The sequence below is a fragment of the Rhodamnia argentea genome, chromosome 4 (assembly GCF_020921035.1).
Source record: "Rhodamnia argentea isolate NSW1041297 chromosome 4, ASM2092103v1, whole genome shotgun sequence".
Classification (NCBI taxonomy): Eukaryota; Viridiplantae; Streptophyta; class Magnoliopsida; order Myrtales; family Myrtaceae; genus Rhodamnia; species Rhodamnia argentea.
In genome coordinates this window covers 29586197-29598424 of record NC_063153.1, presented here as the reverse complement: position 1 = coordinate 29598424, position 12228 = coordinate 29586197, and the positions used below count along the sequence as shown (strand labels likewise).

The following is a 12228-nucleotide window of genomic DNA, read 5'->3' as shown; positions in this document are numbered from 1 at the left end:
GGTAGGAAAGCTCTTTTTGAACCGTGCGCGGCGGGACCAAATTCAACATGAATTTAAAATAGAAATAAGGTTGTGTGTGCTTCGCTAAAAAATTCACTATGAAAATAATATTTTCCTTAGAAAATTTCATTTGTTTGGTAGTTCAAGAAAAATGATTTTCTCCTTACGATACCGGGAAGTAGTTTTTTTCTCAATCTAAGTTTGTTATTTTTGCTCTGTGGAAAACACTTTAATTGATTAGTTAAAAAAATTGATTAGTTTGCCATCATCCAAGCACCGAAAAATCGAAAATTTTCAAAAACAATTTTCTTTTAAACAAACAGACCTTAAGTTCCTATACGGTAGATTCTCATAAATGAATTTGAGTAGGAAAAGAGAGAATCTTTTGAAAAATTAATAAAACATGCTGATCAAGCTCATCTAGACCGTTGGTCATGCGAGCCAAAAAATTGAGACTCAAATAACCAATGGATCTGATGACATTAAAATATATTAACTATAAAATCGTGCAATAACTCTTCTTTATCTTAGGAGATGAAAAAATGTGAGGTGTCAGGAACCCACGGATAACCCTAAGAATTCCACACCAGATGGTCCCGTTAGTTTTATTTTTTCCCTTGTTTTGTCTGAACACCAGAAAGAGGTCCTTGTGTGTGGGAGTGGGACATCCCTAATTAGATGTGGAAACTTGTCTTGTCTTTGTCCTCCTCATGCACCTTGACTAATTCAACATGAGAACTTCGAAAAAGCCAATCATCAAGCCATGCTTGAATTCAATCATGACGTACCCAAAAGACCAGAACTATAGTAGATTCAATAGGTACGTTAAGCCATACCATATTTCCGGTGGTCGCTCATTCAATTGCTTTAAGTCGTGAAGTGATCAATTGATTTTATGCCGATAGATAAATCAACTAATAAAAAAGGGTCTCTCTTATAATTTTGTTGTTTTTGTATGTTTAACTTGACACTCTCCTCAAGTTTCGAAGGGATGACCCGGATATGATTGTATAGAGTAGAGCCATCAAGCTTAGGAAAAAGTGTAGAAAAATTCGAAAGCAGATGAAAAGTTGGTATATAACCAAACTTGATCATCTTTTTATTATTATTCTCGTCGTCGTTGTCGTTATTAACTACTATAATAATAACACCGATAATAATAATAATAATAATAATAATAATAATAATAATAATAATAATAATAATAATAATCATCATCATCATCATTACTAAAATTGGCTTTCTATTAAGTTTTGAGTGATTTTTGTGAGTTTCCAAGAAGCTGCGTTTAAGCCAAAACTTTTGACTTTAATTGCATTGTTCCACATCTATCCAGCTCGAAAGAAAGACAGGGAACCGTTTATGACAACAATATAACCGTCTAACCGCAGCCATTTTCTGACCCCCCCAACAAAAAAAGAAAAAAGAAAAGGAAAGAGAAAACCTCAGCCATTTCCTGACAAAAAAATAAAATAAAATCTCAGCCATTTATTTGGTACATATCAAGCTTGAGCATTATATCAATATTCCGAGTGTGTGTATAAATACGTCTCTATGTACGATTAGCCCGGCAATTAATTTACAAATTCAAGCAACAATAATAATAATGAAGAAGAGGGAAAACTTAATTTAAAAAGAAAACTTAGTACCGGGCCTATTGACTTCAGATACATGTCAGAACAACAACTGTCGATGAGGTCATCCAAGAAATTGAAATTGGAACTAGGAACCCTAACAATAGAATTTTCAGTATGTTTATGAGGTTGGACATGGTCCCTTTCATATGCGGTGGATGATGTTGGGAGTGTGAATTCTCTCGATGTGTTGACTCGATTGATGCATATGAAAGCACCAGGTCAATGCTTCTTCCGGAGGAGTATATTGTTATTATTATCATTAGCTACCGGTAAGGATTAAAATTATGTGATTTAGGTAATGACTTTGAAATTAATTAGCTCTAGTCAATTAAATCTAATCAAATAAGTGGGCATTAACTCATTCTCCATAAGATCTCAGGCATTGGATCATATCCTGATTACGTGACACGCAATTTCGTCCAAAGGGGCCGGTTACGCAAGTCATGTACAGACAAACATAATAATTACTTTGCTATCTTTTATGGAGCTCAATAAGAAAATTGAGTCTGAACACGAAATTTTCACTTCACTGTCCATGTGCTTCACGAGTGCAAATAAAATAAAATAAAAAAATTCAAGAATAGAAAAAACATAGTGCCCATGATTCGCGGGAATGTTCTAGACTGTTTGAATTGGGGATGCCCAACACACGAAAGTTTAAACTAATTCATAAGCACTTGTTTCATGGGTCAAAGGAGACAAGTTTATATTTTTTTGGGAAAATCATATGAGATGATCATTTTTCAAAAGTGAGAATATGCTTGGCATACAAGTGTGTGTAAGAGTACTTCCAACCAATTGTAAGGGCCTATATGGCAACCATTTTGGTTCTCAAATTCTGTTCCTTAGAACAAAAAAAGATGAGAATATTGTTTGGTAACGTAAATGATTCCGATTCCGATTCTATTTTCGAAAACAATTTTGGAGCAAATACAAAAGCAAAAAAAAGTTGATTCCGGAAAAAAGAATTACTTTTGAGAATCACAAAACAGAATGAAGTCTCATATCTCTCACTTTTTCTTTTTAGTTCGGTTGTCAATTTTCCCTTGACCTAAAACAGAACGAGATCTATTTTCAAAGAAAAATATATAAGATAATAAAATATAAAATAAAAATAAAAAAATTTGAAAAAATTTGGAAAAATTATAAAATATCATAAAAATTCAAAAAACCCCTAAAAATATAAGAAGCTTAGATTATGCTAATTTGACATCATTTTCATAAATTTGGGCCTAGATTCCCTAGATTTCATAGATTTTGTTCTTTAAAAAAAAAATCATAAACACCTTTGCAATTAAACTCGAATCCCATTTTTCTAAACCCTTAGGGCTTCTTTAGAGTTTTATGATGCGATTTATCAATGCCATGATTCCTTGATTGCGCACTTGATTTCATTGGTTGTGATTTACCTAGGTTTATTTGCTTTAGACTTAGTCTAGTTTTAGAAATTTTGGAAAAAGACAAAAATAACCATCGTGAACACTTAGCAAGCTCTCGTTCTTAAGTTTTCGATGAATTAAGACTGAGATTTGATTTCCTAGAACCAAAAACGCACACCAATACAGGGTAATACAGTGCATTTTCCTTGCGAAAACGATGGTGTCGCTCGTGTCGGTTGTCCGCTCACTCAAAAGAATTCAATGAAACCCACAATAAATGGAGAAAAATGACTCGTGATGATTCTTGATATTTATTTTTGCATTTCAATATGCAATATGTTATAAAAGAGAATCAATATGAATTAATTTTCGATTAATTCGAAATGTAGGATGAAATTTCACAAAGTAACTATGTAATTATTTGACTTAGGCTCTGTTTGTTTCGGGGAAAATATTTTTTCGGAAAACATTTTCCCCAATTTCCGGTGTTTGGGAGGCGGAAAATGAGCAGTTAACGGAAAATATTTTCCGGTCAACGAAAAAAACCTTCTAAAACTAAGGAAAATGATTTCCTTATTTTGAGAAGAGGAAAACATTTTCCACATTTTTCATTCCTCCTCTCTTTCAACTATTTTTTCTTGCTAATTATTTTTTTTGCTTTCTTTTCATTATTTATTTATTTTTTAAAAATTCGAAAATTTTAATTTCAATTTTTTGGATAAAATTTATTTTTAATTACTTTCTTTATTTTTTTCATTTTTTCGTCTTATTTATTTATTTTTTTAATATTCCTTCTTCTCCCTCGATCGGTCACCGGCCATGGCCACAACGGTGGGCGGCCAGGTGAGGCCTAGTATCGCCGGCCTTGAGAAAGGAAAGCTATAGCAAGGAACAGAGCCGTGAGGTCGGTCCCGAACTCGTTGTGCTCCACACGGACCTCGGCGGCGGACTTGCCATGGAGGCGATGGGGAGGATGGGGGTGATATTCACAGTGGCGGTGATGGCGAGGGGGTGGGTGGGGGAGCGGGTGACACACGTGTTCTCGCACTACGTGAACCGATGGGTGGACAAGGCGTACGGGGAGGAGTTCTTGTGCATGAAGTACAAGGTGGAGGGCCTGGGGAGGCTCCGGCATTTCGAGATCCCACTATCCCATAACGTGAATGCTTCACGATTCTGTTGAGGCCGTCTTTATCATCCTGTTTTTTTCCCAGTTTTGGTATCATCATCTTGTTCTTGTTACACCATATTGTGTGGAGTTCGTGTAGAGAAATTTTACGAAAAATTTAAGGAAAAAAAAATTGAAGCATGTTGAGAGTGTGATTTTACGGCGTAGTTGACGTCGACGAGCGAGTCGACAAGGCACTCGACGGCCAATTTCGAGTCATTACCGAGGGTGGCCTCCGGGAGGTGCTGCGAGACCTCCACGGCGCAATCGATGGGGACCACCTACTTCCTAGTGAATTCCAACAGCATCGCGGGCCGGGACGGCGCCAGAGCACCATCGCCTCACGCTTCCTATGCAGCATCAGTGGCGTGCTCCGCGTGCGCTTCGAAATCAAAATTCCTGTTGCTCAGTGCGGGGGATTATATTATGCACAACGCCTATCTCTTTCGGGTTTCTCTCTCTAACTCTAGAAATGCGAGCTAAGAGAGAGAGGAGACTTTAAAAGAAGTGAGCACCATAGTCTATTTTTAAGAAAAAAATAAGACGAATTTTCCTTACAAACGGCGGAAATTAAGGTGACAACTTCTTCGTTCTTGTAAGCAAATGAAAATGGCTGCAGTAATTAAGGTGACCCGTAAAATGTTAAACAGACAACCAGAAGGGCCAGGAAACTTCTTACTGAAAAGGATTTCTTTTCAGGCCATTGGCTGAGAATGTGAGTAAATCTCCCACTTTGTTCCTGAATCCTTCGAGTTTTAAATGCACGAGGATTACGTGGCGACCATTAAAGCTCCCGGGAGACTGGAGCTTCTCGCCGAGAGCAAAAGTAGTTCGAAAGCAAACAAAAAAGGTCTGTCTGTCCACCGACACTTTCAAACCTTGTGATCAAGATAGATCTGGAGACTCCAAAGAAGAGCAGTTACATGGGTCGTAGCTGCTTACTTCTGGGCTCTACACTTACCTCGTGTCTTTTCGGAGGCAACAAAACTGTTCAAATCCAGCAGAATCTTACGTTGTTAGGTGCGAAAAACAGTTATGAAGAATGCGCATAACCACTTTGGTAGGTCAGCCAAACTGGCCTGGCATATCGAGAACGGTAGGTCTGTATCAAATCCTAGTTCGGAAAGCAATCTGTGGCTCGAGAAGTTCGTTTCTCTGCATATCGTAAAATTTGTGAGAAAACTCGTCGACCAGGTTTCTTTGATCCCGATGCCGATGGCTTGCTTCTAGATTTGGTCCCAACTACTATGTTACAATCTGTCTACATTATAAAAAGTTAGTCCTCGGCACCACAACAATCGGTTGTCGGGAAAAAAAACAAAACGACCTTGGTCGTTTTTGCTCTTGGATTTTGACTCCACTAATTGTATCCTTGAATCAACCTTGATCCCGAAATGTTTTACTTACTAAAAGCATAAAGTTGCATCATATAAGAAGGAAGCTACTAGCCTGACAATCTGACAAGATTGTCAGTTATTTCTGATCACACGATCTCTCAATCAATGAGTGCTTTATGCAAAATACACGGTGATGGTATATGGATTTATTGATTGAGATTATACAATCATTAACAGGAAATCATTTCCATCTAAGAATGTCTTGTTTCAAACTTTTATCAGTATGTTAGTAGGTTATATGACCAAAAAAAAAAATTCCAACATAAGCGAGCAGCTTTAGAATCGAAGAAGACAACCACAAACACGCAATGACACTACCTGCTTGATGTTCTTTTGCTACAAAAGAACCAGAAGGTTGTCTTTCAACCTTCTTTTTTTCACATAGAGTTTTTATGGGAAAGTAAAGAAAATTTAAAGAATTTAATTTGTCTCAATTTGTTCTCTCATCTTATTGCTATTTTTTTTTCTTCACATATATGCCTCTAGAGTTCGGGCCTGAAGCGTGAGTGTCATTTGTGACAAATAGGCTCGTGCCAGTGGGGCACAACTAACACTAAGCCTATTCCCAACTTGAACAATAAGGAAATCACAATATTTCAATCTAGCTATAGAGAGATTATGCTAGTTTCGGTTTCGTTTTGTCTCAATCGAAATTAAATTTCGAGAAGTCGTCTTGTGTTACTAAGCTCGGATACTTTGCGCGGCGTTATCGAAGTGACAATAAACAATTTTGGAGGATGAGAGGAGCTAATACTTGCATGTGATGTCTAATTCGGCTGGAAAACGCTTTGAGAAGCATCTATCTTTCGCTTATATCGTCTGTGATTTAGGCGATAAGCAATACCAATGGCAGTCCCTGCTTGAGAAGAGAATGAGGGCGGAGATATTGTCATCTAAAAGCACAAATTTTTCTACTTGTCCAGGATTAAAGTTCAGTACCTAAGGTTGTCGAGGAATGTACATCTCGCGATTCACATTTGTAAGCTCGACACTTATTGCTAACTCTGGGCACCCTTCGTCTACCCGATTAAGAAATCGTTGTTCTGCAGATGGTGTGCCTTGCTCGTCGGTTAAAACGTCATTGATTTGGATGGATTCACTCGATGGCCTCGGGGGGAAGTTAGTGTTTTCTAAAGTGACAACAGCTCCAATCTCATTGCCACCATCATCCGTTCTTCTTTCTCTGAATCCGCCTTTCCTAAAAGTGTGAGCATTGAGGTCTCTTTGGTAAAATCTTCTTCCTAACGCAACAATTTTCTCCCATGATGTACCTGAAGAACTTGTTACTTCAGGCCAATTTTTTTTGACAAACATGACCATGAAAATGAGAAGAGCTAGAACTGCAGCAGCTCCAGCAATCAAGAATAGGGCCCAGAAACTGTCAAGACCCAAGCTGTCGGAAGAAACCGAGGTTGTCGAATCCAGGCAGTTGGTTTTCGATGTAAGCCACGCGCTTTCGATTTCCGTCATTTTCGGTCCTTCGGTTATGTTGAGGATTGCTCGCGAAATATCTGGTACTAGCGGAGACCCTTTGGGGAAAACCTGTAAACCGAAAGAAGCAGGACATGAGATTCATAAATCATGATGACTAATCCTAACAAATTCGAGAATTTTCCCTTTTGGCCATAATAGAGAGATTGAGGACTTACGAAGCCAAACCCAACAGTTTTAAATGTCGGGATCAAGGTATACTTGTTGCAATGTCGAGAAAGAATGAGTTTAATGTAGGGGATTTCGTCGAAAGCCGCTGCGATCCCACCCTTTGCACTTCCAGTCGAAAGAAGAGCATCGCATTCTTCAGCAGATTGATAAGATGTAAGTCTGGAATCGTCAAACTTCATTTGCTTTAGCATTCCATAAACAAAAGAGCCATCCTGGTATCCCACTTTTGCTCCACTCTTTAGCAGTTGATTCACATCTGCCACAGTTGGTTGAAGATTCTGCACCACCAAAAGAGAGCTCAAGCTTGCCGTGTAACTTTGCGTCAGTATAAGTACTACGAAAACCCACACGATCGCGACAAATCTCGCTAGGTTGCTAAATACTCTCTCCCCTGCAATCCAAATTAAGGGTAAGCACGTAAATCCTCCAACAACAAAATGTCAATTCTAACGTTCGATTGATCCGCTAAAGGGAAGGGTGATTACTTTGTGCGAAGACCATGGTTGAAAACGAAAACCAGAAGTTCGTGCCAACTTGTTGTGCTACTAGACCCCTAAAATCTTCATTAATCCGATGTTCGAGAATCCACACGACCAATGCTATAAGACAAAGAAGCAGACTATTGTTAGCCAAACGTCCCAAGTGAGTGGCTTCAAGAAAACCCAAGCATTCTTGCTCTTGTTGTCCTTGTATGGAACGAGCATCGCAACTCCCGATTCGGTGTATGGTAAGGTGAAGTCCACGTACAATGATCTGTTTGCGATGATTGTCGTATCGCCCACCAATGCATCAAAGTTCTGTTCCAACAAAAGGAAGAGAAATGTTTTCTTTGTCAACGACGAGATAGCATAGTAAGTATTGACATGTAATCCTACGAAATCAAGCATTTGCTCACACCTGGTAAAATACTTGATCGATCATGTCATTGTAATCGCCAGCGCTACTTCCATTGGGCAAGGCAAACGGAATAAGGTCGTAAGGCACAGTATAAGGCAAATTTTCTACCGCGGCTCGAAAGATGTCTATACGGTATCCGGTGACTTGGGATGTGTTTGTGCTAGGATCTCCGGTCACCGTCACGAATTGATTGAAACCATCCTTCACGGGAACTAAGATTTTTAGCCTATTCCCATTTGTGGGAATCTCCCATCCCTTAGGCACAGAGGTCGAATCTCCTGGCCATATTATCGGTCCAAGATTTCTCTTCGAAGTCGAATATTTCCTTGTGTTGATTGAATTCACACCCCTCGGCAGGCCATTTTCTAGCGTCCAAAACCCAATCCCTCTTGCTGTGTTTCCATTGATGTTAACAATCTGGAATGCTAACTATAACGGCCTTGGGCCCCACGCGCTTCCGCTGCGCCACTCTGCAAGATATTGTCCGCTTTGGACACACAATCCTCACGGTTTTGTTCCTCCGAGCGTCGCCCATACAACACCCGGAAAACGCGTCTTGCAAGTCTAAGGGCACCCAAGCCTTATAAACAAGCCCAAGGCTCTCCTCCTAGGCGATGTGGGACGGGGATGTCACATAATCCCCCCCTTAGCGGCACAGCGTCCCAGCTGTGCCCTCGCCGGCACCAACGAGCGCCCGTTGCGGCCCCACATGCGGTCGGAGGTCGCCTCCGATACCAACTATAATGGCCTTGGGCCCCACGCGCTTTCGCTGCGCTACTCTGCAAGATATTGTCCGCTTTGGACACACAATCCTCACGGTTTTGTTCCTCCGAGCGTCGCCCATACAATGCCCGAAAACCGTCTTGCAAGTCTAAGGGCACCCAAGCCTTATAAACAAGCCCAAGGCTCTCCTCCTAGGCGATGTGGGACGGGGATGTCACACTAACGATTCTAACTACCCATCTATTAGGCTAAAATTTCCAACGAGGCCTGTGAATGTTGTATTGACTAGTTCTTGGAGAAGTCTTTGACCATTTTGAGAGATTCTGACAGTCTCGAGATCCGTTGCATCCGTCGAGGCATTCATCATCCGGAAGGTGAAATTTGCTGCACCCATTTCCTCGACAGCCATTGCTAGAGCCCGAGCGGCGTCATAAGCCCAATATCCAAAAATGTTCAATGTAGGATTAAGGACGGATGGGTTGTCTTGTTGGAATTTCATCTTCCATTGGACCATGAAGTTGTCCAGGTTTGGTGTGTTCAGGACATAAGTTTTAATTCCTAGTACTCCTTGTATTGAAGTGGCCACGACCGATGAATCCACCGAACTCAATAGGTCAGTGATTCCATTAGTCAAGATCCACACATAACCTTCGCTCATCATTCCCATCTCTTTTGCTTTGGCCAATAGCCAAGAACCGAGGGTAGGTAACATGTGCACGATGAAGACCCTCGTTTGCATCGTCATTAACTTTTAGAGTTCCTGCCCGATTTGATCGTCGGTGGCCGAAGGACCGATAAGGCTCCCGTAGGGCACTTGTGTGTCGACTTCTTCCAAAGCATCTGTAAGAGAAGGTATGACGGCTTCTTCGAACTCGTTGTCCACATATATGAGGACCGCTTCTTTCCAGCCAAAAGCTTCTACGACCACGCTTATGGCATTCACTTGGGCCGAGTCATTCTGCGTGGCACGAATGAAGTACGGACTCCGAATCGAACTGAGGGAAGGACTAGTAGCAGAAAAAGAGACGATGGGCACATGAGATTTGTTTCCGAGGTCAATGATGAAGTCTGCTTGCATTGAACCTTGAGGGTCTATTATGGCTTGGACTTGCTTATTCTTTATCAAATCAAGTGCTGCAGTGGCGAACCAGAAAAGACGGTGAAACAATAACAATGCGGCAGGTAATGGAAATTATTATTGGAAAAGGCATAGTATTTGATCAGAAGTCAATGGAAATTTGAAAAGGCATAGTATTGTTTCAGCTCAACAATAATAACACAACTTTTATGGAAATAATTAACCACTTGTACAACTCGACATAGCACGTTAATCATGATGTTTGGCTCAACTAGAAAAAAAGAAAAACACCCGTATAATAATATAAAAATGTGTACCATGCACATATTTTTTCCAAAGAAGAGAATTTGAAAATTGTCTCTATTAGCCGTCCCGCTGAAATCAGTGCGAATTCGGATCTCTCCGGTTCAACCAGGTGAACCGTATGAGAGCTATATATTCTTTAAAGAAGCAAACAAACAATGGTAGTCCTACTATATTTCCCCATTCGAGAACATAAACGGAAATCCCGTTCACAAGTTCTTATCGAGGTGAAACTTTTGTACAGTGTGTATACATATTGGTGAAGTGCGACACGATAGAGGAGGAGGACTTTTCAATTTAGAAGTCAACTTTTGACCACCGAACTGAGAACTTATTACGTGGATCAATATCATTTCTTGAGATATTGCGTACATCGATATCATTCCTTTCTATAGCTTCTGAAAAGTAGGCTCCAAGAATTGGAAAGAAAGAAATAGATTAAAGGGTTCCAAGGTCAAATGTTACGCTCAAAGACCAGTCGTGCCGTGAAGCACTGCCTCGCATGGATTGACCAAATCCCACGAATCCTCTCGGCTCTCAAGCTAAGCGTCAAGTTGTCGGTCTCATACGATATATTTCAGAGATCGAGTTGAATCTTGAGCACCAACTTTAGGTTATCTTTGATTCTATTAGAAGATGATAACGACTTCTTTTTCACAATAACAAAAACCCTCTTGACAAAAATTGTATATTGATGTTATGTCGTGGTGTTTTTGAAAATTTAGCTTGGGAGTTCTTCCCAAATTTCAAATCTATATAAGCTGAAATATTCATATGATTTACCAATAAGTCATTACGGACAATAATTGGCTTTCTATTTGATCAAATAAACATATGCATAAAGTACTTTATCCACTATGACCGGTAAGTAAATGAGAGAGAGAACCTGCAGCAGCGCTAGCAACCTCATCTCTCTTGGAGTCTCTGACGTCGAGGACGAGCCGGGTCTTGTAGGAAGGGTTTGAACTATAAAACTCAGAGAGCGACATGTTAATGCAGCTCAATCCCATTCGACCCACCCATGTCTCTAGATCTAGAACCACCCCAATGCTCACCAGGGATCGTCGTCGCATTGTGATCGTTACTGCTTTGCGCCATCGCGAGAGGGCCACCACCGAGGGTACCTAGGATGGCAAAAAGGGGAGAGCGAAAAAGAGGAGCTTTTCATCATCGACTGAAGATCTTGGAGGAATCATTGGCAAGGGTTGAGGGACAAGTGCGTGCGAGAGAGAGAGAGAGAGAGAGAGAGAGAGGGAGAGATGGAGGATGTGACGACGACGACGACGTATTTATAATTGGGGAAGAGCTTTGAAAAGGAGGACAAAGCAGGGAAATCCTCCATTCAGGGATACTTCGAAGTGGGCTTAATGTGAAGAGATAATATGATCTCTGGTAGTACCAACAGCTTATTTTCTAATTTTTTAATTAAGAATCCCAAAAATAATTGATCCCTGGATTGTTATTTTTTAGGAACAAAAAATGATATTTTGGTCGAGTGCTAGAACGGCTCGAAATTAAAATAAGGTTAATACCACGAAAAAAACCATAAATTTATATACCCGTGATAAATTTATTCAAAATTATTTCTTTGACCACGAAAAATCCCAAATGATACATCTCCGACAAATTTATTCAAAATAATTTTTTTGACCACAAAATACCCCATAATTTTTTTATCACCAAAAATCCCAAATTAGTACATTTGTGATAAATTTGTCATCCGTTAGTTTGTGTTAAATTGGGTTAAGACCACAAAAAATTTCAAACCGATACATTTGTGGCAAACAGAGGGTAAAAATTTCCAAAGTAATATATCTATCAACTGTCACATGATATCCAACTCAACAATTTGATCGTAAAATTTAATGAAAACTCACGGATGGTAAATTTGTCACAAGCGTACTAATTTTGGGCAAAATAGTTAGAGGTGAATTTGTTACAGGTATACTGGTTTGGGGCTTTTGGCGGACAAAAAAATAATTAG

The 12228-nt window shown here is 39.9% G+C and overlaps 1 protein-coding gene across 1 annotated transcript in view; it reads right to left on the bottom strand.

Moving 5' to 3' along the window:
- Positions 1-6473: 6473 nt before the first annotated feature.
- LOC115729093 (glutamate receptor 2.1-like) overlaps positions 6474-12228 on the bottom strand; it is a 380267-nt gene continuing 374512 nt past the window's right edge. Inside the window, exon 5 of the mRNA XM_048277181.1 lies at positions 6474-7123. Within this exon, the coding sequence (XP_048133138.1) occupies positions 6521-7123 (603 nt within the window). The 3' untranslated portion in view covers positions 6474-6520. The remainder of the gene's footprint in view (positions 7124-12228) is intronic.